The following is a 13,978-nucleotide window of genomic DNA, read 5'->3' as shown; positions in this document are numbered from 1 at the left end:
CTATTTATTATTTGTCATTGCACCACGTAGTGTTATGGCCGTTCCACTCGATCGGCGCCACGAACTGCGAAAGAATCCTATCACTGGACTGATGGAGGATATGCCTGATTTGGTAATCGCAAGCTTTCGATCGCTGTCCCTATGAACATTCTTGAAAAAAGCATCCGTCCCTCATCGAAACGATTCATTTCGTTCTCTACACTCCGCTTCCGTCTGATCCATCCGATCAGGCAGCGCTCGGAGAATGGATAGAGCTGCTAGAGATCATCGATGACGATCTTCGGTGGCTGCTAACGAGAGATCACTCCAAATTCTGGTGTCAGGTGCAATGAGTAGACGAATCCATCATCCCGCAATCATCAGACAACAAATGCTGTCCGTTTACTCATTTTAGCTCATATTTGACGATTCTCTAAAAACGTTTCTAAGTTCGTATCTGCGACATTCACCTAGGTAGACATCACTGACCTTTCTGACAGACGATATCCGAACATTTTTTTCAGATCTCTTAGTGCCGTGCCTGTAGCTGCTAGGGACATTCACCGGAGCGTTCATCGACGAGTTTTCTTCACTTTTGTCAGGCTCTCCACTAGCAAAGAGAGCCCAGTTAGTAGTCATCGTTGATTTCTCCTCTGACTTGAATTGCGTACTAGGACAACTTCTTATCTGACGACGCGTTCGCGGAAATTGTCTATAACCACTTTCTGCTCGACGTGCCCAAAATGATGGACCTGTGCGTTCTCTACGGGGACGCAGTCAACAGTCCGTTGCTGACGAAAATGCTGACGAACGTGTTTTCTAAACAGAAACTGTAAGCGTAGAACGAACACAGCACTCATATGTAGAGACATTCCTTTCTAATTAGATACTTTGATGATTTGAATTCTGCGTGTGATGGCATTGTCGACGTAAGTAGCACAGAGCCCAAGCGAAGCAATCACTCCTTGTATTCTGTGTCAGGCTTTTGCTAAGCTCAAGGATAGAGTTGAAGCCAAAGCCGACGAAACGTAACAGTATTTTATACTATTCATATCCTTAATAGCGTCGTCGCAGATGGTCTGTATCAGAAGTTGACGATGTTTTGCACTACGCGAACGACATTGGTCAAACGCTCTCGTCGTTCGTGAGACTGTGCAGTGTGGCTGCACCGGCGCTCGCAAAGCATTTGATTGCAAAAGAGTAGACGTGATTCAATGAGGCGCATTGCTTTCTAATCCTTTCTCTTGGGGGGGGCCGCCTAGGGTCGTTAGTCTCTTTGAGAATCTTGTGCCGCTTTTGCGTCCGCTAGTTTGGCGGTAGGTGCACGCAGAAAAAAATTTCATTCGAGGGGAAATGTAGTTTCGTTTTAGGTCGGAGAATTTGAGAGAGGCCTTCCTACGTTCGAAAGCGTCCTTGCTTTCCTTGGTTCACAGTCTCGTCGAGGAAGCGTATCTGAAACCCATTGATGCTGAAAGGTATATTGCATCCTCCGACTCAACTATATGACCTTATGCCCCCTTCCTTCTAGAACTCCGAGGCGACGAGAAGAGTTGGCAGACAAGCTCCTAGAATTGATAGCATTTATGCTGGCGTCTTCTGAGTATTTTTAACTGATACACCTCTTGTCTCTTTGATCAATGAAAATTTTGGAAGATTTCTGAAGAATTACAACGCGGTGTTCTCCATTGAGGAAGATTGGCGTCGAGTAGAAGTTGCTCTTCCATCGCTGTACGTATAAATCAATAGTCACATTTAAAAGTGAACTTGTTTGTTGCACAGTGATTCCAATCAAGCCCTGTACATTAGAGATACAATGAAAGCACTTGACTTCGGACGGAGACACGACTCCGAGGAAAACGAGCTAACTAAAGAAGATCATATGGTATGCTATAATTGCTATCTCAGGTGCTGAGCCCCTGTTCTTAGATTGCTAAAGTAAAGGAGGTCTTTCCTCATTTGGAGGAGGCGTTTATCAGGGTATTAATTAACTCGCTCGCTGGGAAATGGTATTATTCAATATGTATATAAACGCGTGTAGACGTGCCTGGAAGGATGCGCTTGGGACGCTGAGAAAACAATCGGTTCTCTCTTAGAAGATCAAGGAGCTCAAGCGTCAGAAACCCAAGAAAAGAAAACAGAGATTAGGTATACCAGACAGGATGTACACTTACATAACAGCACCTTTTTCGGAAACAGGCCTGATAAAGTCGAGAAGACAGAAGGCGTTTTGTCGAAGCGAAGAAATGTGTTCGACGACGACGAAATGGACGTTTTTCGTTCGCAAGAGCTCGATTATTCCAAAATACGATATAAAGAGAGGCACTGCTCTTTGCTTTTGATGCCTCGACTGGCTTCTCATCTTAACTCTTGCACAGAAACCGTGATATCAGCAGCAAGAGCGTGCTGGACGATAAGTCGTTTGTTTCTTCGATGCGGGATCGCTTTTTGAATACTCAGTTTGACGACTATGATGTCCGTTTATCTCCCTTTCTTTTTCTGCGCGACCAATTACTTTTCTTGAGTAGGACGAATACGATGATACTCACGATTCCACCGTTGGAGCGCCAGATTTCGTGAGCGTCGAAGATTTTCGCATCAAAAGGTGCACACTCGACTCAATGTCAAACTCTCAATCGACTTTTTTTTTGTCAGGCTCAACGAAAAGTTGCCTTTGTTCAAACTGCAGACAAGTGACGACGAAGAAGACGAGGAGGAGGATGGAAATGACGAGAGCGACAAAACAAAAGCTACAACTGAAAATCCTCGGCCCCAGGTAAAGACTACGTGCAGCCCTAGGGAACTCTATCTAACTTCGGATGACTAGATGGAGCATAGAAGGCAAGGCAAAGGGGGTGCGTTCAAAAAGGGTTATTCAGACAACACGGGCGACGAAAAGAAAGGCCCCATGAAGCGTCAAGATCAGCTAAAGGCGAGAGCGGCGAAGGAGCGTTACAAGGGCAGTTACGGCAATCACAACAGAAAGATGGGCGCTCAGAAAAAGCAAGGCCGAGCAATGGGATCATTTCGTTGAACCATAGAAAATAATATACTGTACCTGTTGGTTTCTTCTTGAATCTCGAAAACAGACTTTTTGCCGTACTTTCGACTTTCTAGAGAGGATAGAGCTGATGCAGCAAGTAGTTACCTTTGGTCAGCTGAGGCTCACGAAGAGCTGAGTCGTCAATACAACTTTGAGACATCGATGCCTTCGGTGAGAAGTTTACACTGTAGTCATTCGTTCTTTCCAGTTAAGTCAATATTAGTATGACTTGCCTAAGAGAACATTGACGCTAGCCCCCTGCCGTGAAAGAGGCCTAATGTAATCCGTTGTCTTCATGGCGTTTCTGCTACTCACCATGTCCATGCTGTTTATGCAATCCGCCTCGAACTTGAAAACGAAACTCGGATTTCGGTTCTCAATAGCCACAAACTTTTTCATTTACACGCAACGATTGAACTCGTAATGCTAGACCAAAAGAAAAGACATTCAGAACTCTACCTTAGTGTAGTAGAGTTGCAAATCGAAAATCAGTTTCATTTTTCTCCAGTCCGCCTCGTCCGTTTAGTTGACTTCCTTTTTCTCTTTCGTGATGGTTCAGGTTCTGTTATGAAGTCTGCAGGACGCCCAATCGTTACATCATGGTCTGGCATTTCCTCCTTACGGACGGTAAAGGTCTTCTTGTGATAGTCCTTGAGTGCAGAGTAATGTTGCTTCCATTTGCGACTTTCTGCCAATTCCAAAAATCCACTCTTGCCTTCTCCAGCCGTTCCGTCAGGAAGTTTTAGTCGATTCAAAAACATTGAATGGTGTAATATCACCCAAAGATAAGCGATGGAGAGCAATTTGAATTGACCCGTCTTGTTCAAAAACGGGACATCATCAGTGAGTTCCAGAAAAACGTCATGCACACAGTCATACATAACGAAACGAAATGAGCGCATGTTGATTAAGATCGCTGGAACAAGCGGATTTTCGTCCGGATGCCGGTTATGCTGAACAAATGACCAGACTACAACCTGGGTACTAACCTGGGGCAAATGAATCGAGATATCTAAATACACGGTTGCAGTTATTGAAACCAAAGGTGTAATTTGTACATACCGGTACTCCCTTTTTGAAACTTCACTTCTGATGCTACTGCTGACTCCAAGTCATCTTCACTACTAGTAAAGCTACTAGTAAAGCTGTTGTTAGGTGACGGTGAAGCTACTGTCACTGGCGTCACATAAGAACCATCCTCTTGATCATCATCATCTTCAGTATCATCCCCTTCATTTTCATCATCTTGATCATCTTCAATTGTGACTTTTGATATCATATCCAATGACCCGTGCCAGGTCTTTTCGTCTCCCAATCCGGTGTTGCACAGCTTAACGTTGCTGTACTTTTGCGGGTATTTTTCCTTTGCCTTCTCATGATCATGCTTTGAAAGCCAACAGCAGCCCGTCAATGGGTAGATGACCTCATTTGCCAGGAAACGATGCACGTCAAATTTATTTTCAATTTTGGGGATGCTGATGCATTTCTTCTCGTATTTACTAGCAAAATTGGACAGACGCCTCCTTGCTTTTGGATGTTCCTTCTCGTTGTCAAAGCCGGAAAAGAGGCCGAAGGTGAAGCGGGAATCTGGAATGCCAAAGGAGGGGATGACATAATTTGAAATAAAGCTTGAGCCCAGGGTACAGTTGTCAATTTTCGAGAAAGAGTCACCAGCAATATGGGTGTGCTCCCCGAACTTCTTGTAACGAAGCATATAATTCCGCTGATGACGCATGATATTAAGCAGATCCACAGTAGAATCTGTCAATTATTTAGCTAGTCAAAATCTGGAGGAGTGAGGGGAGGGGGCAACTTCGCCAAGGTCTGCATGCACGATGCAATACTCAATATAGCCAGAGCCGTACGGCTCTGAATATAGCATGTTCATGACGATTCGGGTGTGGGCCCCCAAATTAGACTAAGTACGAACCAGGCGATGATATACCGCTAGCCGCGCTAGCGGCGGTCGAATCCATCGCCGGTCCAGACGCGTCTTTCGTCGCAGTGGTATTTCTATGAGACAACGATCGGTGCAGGCCGGGGGTTCAAAAGAGCGACTTACTGCTCCGACATTATCATTTCGTTTCCTGTAGTCCCGTGACAGCTGCCCGTGACACGTGTACTTACGCATGCGTGCAAAGGACAAATACGACGATACCATGATTCTATCCTGGAGCGCCAGATTTTGTGACCGTCGAAGATTTTCGCATCAAAAGGTGCACACTCGACTCAATGTCTGATACTGATACTGATACTGAATGTCCCTTCTCTAAGATCCGTGGTCAAAAATTCAATCAATTTTTTCTGTCTTAGGCTCAACGAAAAGTTGCCTTTGTTCAAACCGTGACGACGAAGACGACGACGACGACGACGACGGAAACGACGAGAGCGACAAAACAAAAGCTGCCTGAAAATCCTCGGCCCCAGGTAAAGACTACGTGTAGCCCTAGGGAACTCTATCTAACTTCGGATGACTAGATGAAGCATAGAAGGCAAGGCAAAGGGGGTGAGCTCAAAAAGGGTTATTCAGACAACACGGGCGACGAAAAGAAAGGCCCCATGAAGCGTCAAAATCAGCTAAAGGCGAGAGCGGCGAAGGAGCGTTACAAGGGCAGTTACGGCAATCACAACAGAAAGATGGGCGCTCAGAAAAAGCAAGGCCGAGCAATGGGATCATTTCGTTGAACCGTAGAAAAATAATATATGTACCTGTTAGTTTCTTCTTGAACACAGACGTTTTGCCGTAGTTTCAACTTTCTAGAGAGGATAGGGCTGATGCAGCAAGCAGTTACCTTCGGTCAGCTGAGGCTCGTGAAGAGCTGAGTCGACAATACGACGTTGAGACATCGATGCCTTTCGTGAGAAGCTTATGCTGTAGCTATTCGTTCTTTCCAGCTGAGTCAATATCAGTATGACTTGCCTAAAAAAGAGAATCGACGCCAGGCCTTGGGGCGCGCTTAGTTATGTACCATGAAAGAGGCCTAATGTAATCCGTTGTCTTCATGGCGTTTCTGCTACTCACCATATTCATGCTGTTTGTGCAATCCGCTTCAAATTTGAGAGCGTAACTCGGATTTCGGTTCTCAATAGCCACAATCAGGCCAGCAGTCATTAGCGAATACATTGTCACGCCGGTGAACAACTAAAGAGGTGTATTGCGAATTTCTTCAGTAGAGATACATACATACCAGGTATATATAAATTTTACCTCGCTTCTCTTCCCAGACTTGGTCAGCATCAAGTAGACGGAACTGCTAAGCAGAGTCGATTGCGGAACAAATGAATCGACTTCGATTGGACGAGCAGTGTGTATAGCAAGAAGACACGGCTTCTGTTCCACCGTCGAGTTGAAGTGATTGAAGGCCATGGGAACAACTAGGTAATCGCCCTCTCGTAGAAACGCCGAGCACGTCACGCAAGCCTTGACGGCACGTTGGCTGTGGGAAACAGCTGACGTGGGAACCTGACCTACTGGAGGCACGGCCAAAATTGCAACGCATAAATCAATTGACGAGTCGGCCGCATCAAAGTGCCTTAGGGGGAAGAAGACTCGTACATAGACAATGCACGGAAGGATTTTAGAATACCGGTTGTGTGGCTGATAAAGACAGGCGTCTATTTCGGTGTCGGCAAGTACTCTGATTCTCGCCACGCGCGTCGGTCCCCGGCCATCCGATTGCAAACTCGTATCGATTCGAGTCTCGCACCAATCAGGACGCACTTTGCACACGTCGACGCGATCGAAATATCTGAGGAGGAGAGAAAAGCCGTTGCCGACACACTAGGGAATGATTTGTACTACTGACTTCATCAAATCCTTTAGTGCTATCCAGAAGACTCCCTCCTTAGCCGTCTTGCGAGCGTGCAATTTCTTTCGGAGCTCGGCTGTCCACAGCGGAGACGCGTCTCCCCAGTCGCCGCGCCACGAGTGCGATCCCCACGGATTGCGAAGTTGAATTAGCCTGAATGAGGAAGGCTAGATTACACGTAGCTCTACCTAAAACGTCTCCGCCCTACCTGCCCTGGGGAACCTGCTGCACGTCGAGAACGGAGTACGCGTGCTGCGATACGAGACCGACGTGTCGAAACTCTTCTTCGCTGATTGAATTGTTCGACGATCCACATGAGGCGCCCATTAGAAAACTGCATTCGAGTCCGTGTGTATTAGAAGACCGAGGTCGTCAAATCTCTTACCCTGCGTCTTTTACACTGAGAAGTCTCGCCCAGATGAGATCAGAGTCCAAAGCGTCGTCCGGACGATTAGGATTTGCTATGTATGTGTGTGTGTGTATGTGTATGTATGGAAAATGGTAATATCCATAGTTTTTACTTTGAAGGCGAATTTTCTCGCATGGTGCTCCGGTGAGAAGAGATAGACCTTCGATGCAGGCGCCCCCTTTCATTGCCTCGTAGCAGCCTAGCTGCTTGGCGAGCGCCTTCTCTATGAGCGGAACCCACAGCTGACCTCGGCTAGCCTATACAGCAGCGGAATTGAAATGATCTCGTGTTACAGCACCGTTCAAAAGCTTTAGGCACCCATGAGGTGTGCAGTACAGTGTAGTAGTACAGTGTAGTCTTAATTCTGGAATGAAGAGGGGGGCCCCTCTTGACTAAACTTCGGCTGTCAAATGACCGCCTCAACGGTAATCGTAAAAACGGTAATGGTTTGGTAGGGATGCTCTGAGACGTTGTCTTCATTTACTGACGCAAAGTTTGCAACTGAGGCCCCCTAAGCTATAAATCGGTCGCAAAACGTTCAAAACGCGTCGTTTGACCGCTAGAAGGTCAAAAAACGCGTTCCTTCGATTTGGAGACCTTTTTAAAAAAATAAAAAACTCGACACCCGATATCAAACCACACAGAAGACGGTGCTATGGAGGTTTATCCGATATCAGAATGCCTTGCTCTCGTCATTGCTAGGAAGGCAATCCATGCCCTTGTCAAGTGAGGAAATTGACCAGCCACCGGGCTATTAATGGTCACACCTTGGGGAGAGTTACCTGCTCCCTTCTATCCTAGCTCTGAGAACTCTGATAGTTGATGTACGAGCTGGCTATTTATACTCGAGAGGGCGGAGCCTCGTTTGTACCGCAACTTTACAGCACGAAAACGCTCGTCGTTTCGACTCGGAAACCGATGCCAATCGGTCGCGAATACAATTCTTCGATCGTTTCGAGCAAAATTTCGCCGCGATTCGCTGTCTATATGCGAGAAAACGGTGAACGGAGGAGGGGCCAACGTAGTATGACATAATCGTATGACATCATTGTATGCTGCAACGCGTATGACGCAATTGCTACGAACGACCGAACGCGTCGTAGAAGAAACGTGAATGAAGAGTAGATCATAAAATACAGTAAATCCGTGCCAATGAGAGACGTTCGCTCGCTCTTCGGACGCAAAAAGCGAACGAACAAGTTGCACGTGTTGTCCACGCTGTTCTAAATATATCTACTGCGGTAATCGAACGTTCGATCGAGAATTAGACAAAAGCGGTAGCTTTGCGATTCGACTATTTGACGTACGACGCGAGAGCCTAGCGATTGTCGCATCGGGGGACCCGGAAGGTCGGCGGACACTTTCTGTCGCGTTTTCTCTAACTTTCGCGAAGCGCTGGCTCGATTTCGAGACCACTACGCATTCGCAAACCGATATTGAAGCAAGGACGCGCAAATATCGCTCGAACTCTACGAAAACGAACGACATTATGGCCGCAAAGGAAAGGGCCCCCCCCCCCCCCCCAAAGCCGATAGGCTACAGTGTACGCGCACAGATGCCGAAAACTTTCCAACAGAACTAGTACATTCTGTATACGACTTTGCCTGTGAATAGACCAGCATTCCGTAGTTGTTGCAAGGAAGAACGTCGTCAATGAGAACGACCTCCCATATACCGTTTCTGCAAAGACGAACTTGGTAGGCTCCCTCCTGGCATATCTATGAGAATAACTAAGGATCATTGAAATGACTGTCACACCTAATTTGCTAACATTCTTCGTGATAATGATATTCTGAAGAAGTTTGGGTTTTTCAGCGAGTACAGCCAAAGCACTTAGAAACCTAAATATTGTTTTATAATAATAATAAACGTTATTTCTAATTTTCTAACCAGCAGTTTCCTACAATGCCTTGAATTATATCGCTCGGTTTGGGCGTGCTAAAGACGACCCAAGACGAACGAATCAGTTCCTTCTGCCGAATGTGCTGTGGTCGCAACCAGCAAGCCACGCGCGGATTGTCCGAGTGACGCGGCTCGAGGTAAAGCGACTTGGGACAGGGCGGAAACATTGGATCCACAAAAGGAAGTCGGTTCTATACGAACACAAAACATTGTCACCTTATTCTAATCAGAGATACCTCCGTGCTCACCGATTTGCAAAATGCCACTATATCGTTCCACAGTCGCAGCGCGTTCTCCTCGTCGCGCTGCCGTCGCACGTCGACGCACGTGCTCTCCTGTCGACCCAAGGTGAATCGATGCCTGCTTTCGATTTCTACCTGATCTCTATTCGCTCTGCAAACGCGACATTGCTTGGCTTCGACTGAATTGAGGAAAGTGCACGCTTGACACGACCAACGTGAATCGACTTCGATTGCTCCTCCTTTCGCCTCGCAGCCGCAAACTTCACATCGATCTCGACTAGGTGGATTTTTCATCGTGCACTTTGGGCACGACCACGACTTTGACTCGTTGCTAGGCACCAAATCGACTGATCCTATTTTCCACGGGTTTGATTCGCCGCACATTTTGCAGACGAAATTCTCCGCGTCGTCGTTGGAGAATGTGCATATTGGACAAGACCACCCGTGGCTTTCCTCCCTTCGCTTGTTTGCTCGTTTCGGTGCGATTTCGCTTTCTGGGAGTCTTTGCTTGCCGCGGAACGGTTTCGATATCCATTGGGTGAATTTTTCGATTGGCGACGGGCTCTGGGAGCGGAAGGAGAGAGTTCGCTTGACTTGGCACGCCGAACAGCGTTCGCAATCGTAGCCGTTTTCGAGCGTGCATCGTCCACACTTCCACGAGCCCTTTCGAGGCGTTTTGCAGGCGTGACATCGCGCCATCAGCACGGAATTGGTTGTCGTGCATTCGCTGCATTGCCACGTTCCCGTTTCAGCCATTCGTCTCTCAAGAGCTTTTCTGGGTGTCATGTGATTAGATCTTCTGAGTGCGTTAGACTTCACAGTTTCCCCGGCCTCGCGCTATTGAAAGCTGAAGTTATGAGCAGTTTCTCAGATCCGAATCCGGCTGAGGAATGGAAACCAGTTGAGCAAAACATCCTTTACCTCTCTCAAAATCTAAAAATTGATTGTACCCTGCTGTATGGTCTGATGGAGGAAACTCTTTTGACAATCGATGAGAAAAAGGAATGTGATTCTATTGAGTCTTCTTCAAAACAAGTTGAATGGCTGTTGTTCGATATCTTGAGGAAAAAAGGACCTGGCTCCTTTGCCAAATTTTGCAAAGTTCTGCGCAGCAATAAAAAAGAGTTCATTGCCGACAGACTTTGTCGCTCAGAGTCCGAATCAAAAACAGTTTCTACTGCTCCGCCTTCCACAAGCTCACGTGACTTACTTAGAACAACTCTACCTTGCACTGTCTGGATCTTTATCGATGAAACCCTTAAACACGCCTACAAAGTTTCAATTCACCCCATTAGAGCTGCCATTGCGCGAATACTTCAAACAAACAAAGAAAACATAAACTATTTTGAAGAATTTGTGGAAGCTGTCGAAGACTCGCACCACCAACTGAGCGTCTCATTAAAAGACAGAACGGTTGTTAAAATGGTATTTCCCTTGAGCAGTTGTGAGGAGTACGAAGAGCGCAAGAAAGAATTATCTCAAGCATTGTCTGGTTTGTTGAACTGTAAAATGAAGCAAATCGTGTTGACCAAAGCAGAAGAAGGCAGCCTACAATTGAGTTTTGAAATCCCAGGAATGTCTGCTATTTGGCTACTTGCAAATTTGGAGCCTGTGAATACTATATCTATTTTGACCGGGCCATGTCATGTTCAAATTGGAACGCTGCCTTTGTACCCACCTCCAATGCAAGCTTTGTCCGGAAAATATCTTTCACATAGGACAGAAGGTCTGCAACAGTTGCTCAGAAACGTTGATCAGTCGGCTCTTGATTTTCTTTATTACCACGGCCTAATAACTTCTAAACAATATGACGTCGTTGTTTCTTCTCATCCACATCATCGTCAAAAACACTTACTAGCAGCTCTCAAAGCAAAGCAGGATGAAGCCATGCTGATTATAAAACACGGACATAACCGTGATGATGTCTTTTCTAGCGAAGAGCAACTATTTTTTTTCTACTCTTTGATCAAACCTTCAGATAAAATTTATCAAAGTGTCCTTCTCTCTCTAAAACGGTTATGGGGGTTCACTGATGCTAAAGGAACTATTTGCATGCGAGAACTTGACTGGATCAAAAGACCGTGCAAGCATCAACTAGTTATTCTCGAAACAACTCTTATTGAAATATTGCTTGACGTCGAACATCCTCGTCAACTTGATTTTAACCTATTCAGAAAGGGACTTTTGAAGGCATGTCGTTTGGAAGAAAACTTGCTTGACAGCATCTGTTTGGATTGCGATTGGAGCTGCAACAGAAAGATGAAGTTGTTATTACGAATTCCTGGCAAAATTGCTCTATCTATTATATTGGCGTTTTCAAAACCTTTAAAGCAGATGCAGTTCGCCCAAATGCTGAGGGCTAGCATTCCAAATGCGTCAAAACCAACTTTCTTTTTTGGGTCTTTTCCTGCACTAAACATTGGACTGCCTAAAATTAACACCAGTGAGATCGAGAGGGAAGAAACATCAAACTCGTCAGTGAAACAAAACAACGAGAACGTCCGCGGTAATCTAAATTTGAAGACATTTAGAAAAATAGACCGCAGGCAAACAGAATCCTTGCAAGTCATACTTGATAATCTAGATGACGGATTTCAAGAACTAAATTCTGCTGTGCTCTTATGTCAGGTGTGATGATGATGACTAAATATAGACGGTATACTTATTGGCTGCTTTTAGGAAACTACAGAAGACATCAACAAGAAGACAAGATACGTCAACTTTTGGCTAAACAATTACGTTGTATCAGACCATTTACGTCTGGAAAAAATCGGCGAGCTAAAGGAGGCCAGGAGACGGACATACAAGTTATTGCAAGCTTATCACGCAAGATATCAAGGAAAGCTAAGTAGAGTACTTGAAATACCAAAAGAATTCCTCGATTTTGTTTTCGCAACCCGAATGACTAAAAAGATTCAATCCAAGTGTCATGGTGTCATTGTTCAACAAATACCTAGTGTGGGATTCGAAATTGTTGGGCAACCACAAAACGTCTTCACTGCTGTGAACACAATTAGAATGGAAATCGTAAGTCTCAATTTTGTTGGTATTATGCTAATTTTGTGAATACAGAAGTGGGAGAAACACTCTCGGAAAGGATATCATTCTTCAGTGAGACCTCTAATAGTCATTCTGGCTAACGAGAAGCTTCAGTTCACTTGGCGGCAAGATGCCCACTACCGCCGATACGATCGCCTAACAGTTGAACAGGTTGCATGGGCTATCTGCTGGTAGTCTGGCACGTAGATACACCTTGATCTTTGTGTAGAATGAGACGACATCTACAGTCGGTGTTGGAGGCTTCAGAAAAATTAGCCCTATACTAACCGACGTGTTAGCTGCCGTGAAACGCGGGAGGCCTTACAGAGTAAAGTTTGATTCTTGGTTTCATCTAGGTCGATGTCTCGTTCCACAAAAAGGTTGGTGCATTATGAAAATTAGTAGCCTAGAGTAACGCCAATTGTAATTTTAGAGACAATTCGAACAGGTTCAACATTGTTCTACCGCAATGCTCTGTCAACATTGAAAAGGGCTCGAACTGACTTTAAGTCAGGACTTCAGTTTGACAGTAGCCGTGTGGGACTTGAAATGAAAGTTCGTGAGCTCGAGTCCTACCTGGAAAGCCTATCAGCACGTCACTGTTATTCCTCTGTTCGTCACGATCTGACAGTACTTACTCCTTCATGCAATCCTCGGCGATTTCTTGCTGTTCTTGAAAAATCACAGGCGAGACCTGAGCTCTATGAAGTAGTGTCGTTACCACCCTCATTTGACTTTATTGCTAAAGCTGGGCCATGGAATTTTTGCTTGAAACCTCACAATAACAGTCGCGTTGACATTTTGTTTCCCGATCTTAAATTTGACTGCAGGCTTCTTATCAGAACAGGTTCTCTCAATAGTTTGAGTTGCTTGGCTGTCTCACGTATTTTTCTTAGCACATTTTGATCGATCTGATGAAGAAAAAGTCGAAGACGATTTATTGATCAAGAACTTTTGCGCCGCCGTTTCTTTCGACGACGAAAACCTCGTCTTACCCATTAACGGCCGTCTTCCTGGGAACTTCGACATTGAATACAAACGAAAGTGCAAGAGAAGTATGTACGAATTGGAAAACTACGAAATATGCTTAAGTTACGAAGAAGAAAGCGATGTTAGGTCACCATCAACGACCGACGAAGTCGTTAGAAAAGTATCAGAGTCCTCTAGAAATGTTTAGTTGTAATTAGTAAAGCTCTTTTGTTTTCAGATTGATGTTCATGTCAAAAGCAAAACAATTGACAAGAAACTTCGTGGTGAGTGGAATCCTACTGAAATTGTTAGTGACATAGAAGGGTGCCTGCCCTTTGTTCGTCGAATATTTGAAATGCTCGATGCACTGTGACTTTAGTGACTTTGACTTTCTAATCTTTTTTATACTTTAACGATGTGCATGGTTAGAATCACGTTCATTTACTTTACGTACTGCACATCAGGGGCGCACCAATCGGTGTGGCACAACAGGGTGAAGCGTGACTAAGTGAAAAGCCGGACGAAGTTAGTCGCGCCGGCTACTGTGCCCGATCGAGCCTGACGATCGAACTGCATGGCCTGGCTATAC

General features: G+C 45.4%; 3 protein-coding genes across 7 annotated transcripts; 2 read left to right on the top strand and 1 right to left on the bottom strand.

Moving 5' to 3' along the window:
- The first annotated feature begins 5 nt into the window (after positions 1-5).
- LOC136196974 (activating signal cointegrator 1 complex subunit 2-like) lies at positions 6-3,182 on the top strand. The gene is made up of 20 exons (XM_065986641.1): positions 6-112; positions 162-323; positions 395-453; positions 504-606; positions 654-811; positions 866-908; positions 961-1,007; positions 1,054-1,179; positions 1,242-1,295; positions 1,350-1,454; positions 1,508-1,579; positions 1,633-1,707; positions 1,759-1,861; positions 1,906-1,956; positions 2,018-2,124; positions 2,176-2,298; positions 2,355-2,451; positions 2,505-2,581; positions 2,632-2,752; positions 2,804-3,182. The coding sequence occupies exons 1-20, from the start codon at positions 35-37 to the stop codon at positions 3,008-3,010; spliced, it is 1,968 nt and encodes a 655-aa protein (XP_065842713.1). The 5' UTR covers positions 6-34; the 3' UTR covers positions 3,011-3,182.
- Positions 3,183-3,386: 204 nt separating this feature from the next.
- Positions 3,387-10,268, bottom strand: LOC136196946 (calpain-15-like). 5 transcript variants are annotated; one of them, XM_065986606.1, is made up of 15 exons: positions 9,388-10,262; positions 9,128-9,330; positions 9,009-9,078; positions 8,837-8,955; positions 7,350-7,489; positions 7,214-7,289; positions 7,037-7,162; positions 6,826-6,981; positions 6,607-6,768; positions 6,228-6,552; positions 5,989-6,161; positions 5,082-5,939; positions 4,950-5,032; positions 4,082-4,780; positions 3,387-4,031 (listed from the first exon to the last, which is right to left on the bottom strand). In XM_065986606.1, the coding sequence occupies exons 1-12, from the start codon at positions 10,165-10,167 to the stop codon at positions 5,777-5,779; spliced, it is 2,493 nt and encodes an 830-aa protein (XP_065842678.1). In that variant the 5' UTR covers positions 10,168-10,262; the 3' UTR covers positions 3,387-4,031; positions 4,082-4,780; positions 4,950-5,032; positions 5,082-5,776. The 5 variants fall into 5 exon arrangements, with proteins under 5 accessions (XP_065842678.1, XP_065842680.1, XP_065842679.1 ...); XM_065986608.1 differs by having other exon boundaries at positions 4,082-4,606; XM_065986607.1 differs by having other exon boundaries at positions 4,082-5,032; positions 5,082-5,465; positions 5,729-5,939.
- Positions 10,200-13,899, top strand: LOC136196945 (uncharacterized). Its single transcript, XM_065986604.1, has 7 exons — positions 10,200-12,009; positions 12,061-12,408; positions 12,454-12,591; positions 12,650-12,800; positions 12,854-13,267; positions 13,317-13,570; positions 13,628-13,899. The coding sequence occupies exons 1-7, from the start codon at positions 10,237-10,239 to the stop codon at positions 13,760-13,762; spliced, it is 3,213 nt and encodes a 1,070-aa protein (XP_065842676.1). The 5' UTR covers positions 10,200-10,236; the 3' UTR covers positions 13,763-13,899.
- Positions 13,900-13,978: the final 79 nt, after the last annotated feature.

Source organism: Oscarella lobularis, chromosome 16 (genome assembly GCF_947507565.1).
Source record: "Oscarella lobularis chromosome 16, ooOscLobu1.1, whole genome shotgun sequence".
Classification (NCBI taxonomy): domain Eukaryota; kingdom Metazoa; phylum Porifera; class Homoscleromorpha; order Homosclerophorida; family Oscarellidae; genus Oscarella; species Oscarella lobularis.
This window is presented reverse-complemented; position numbering and strand designations above follow the sequence as displayed.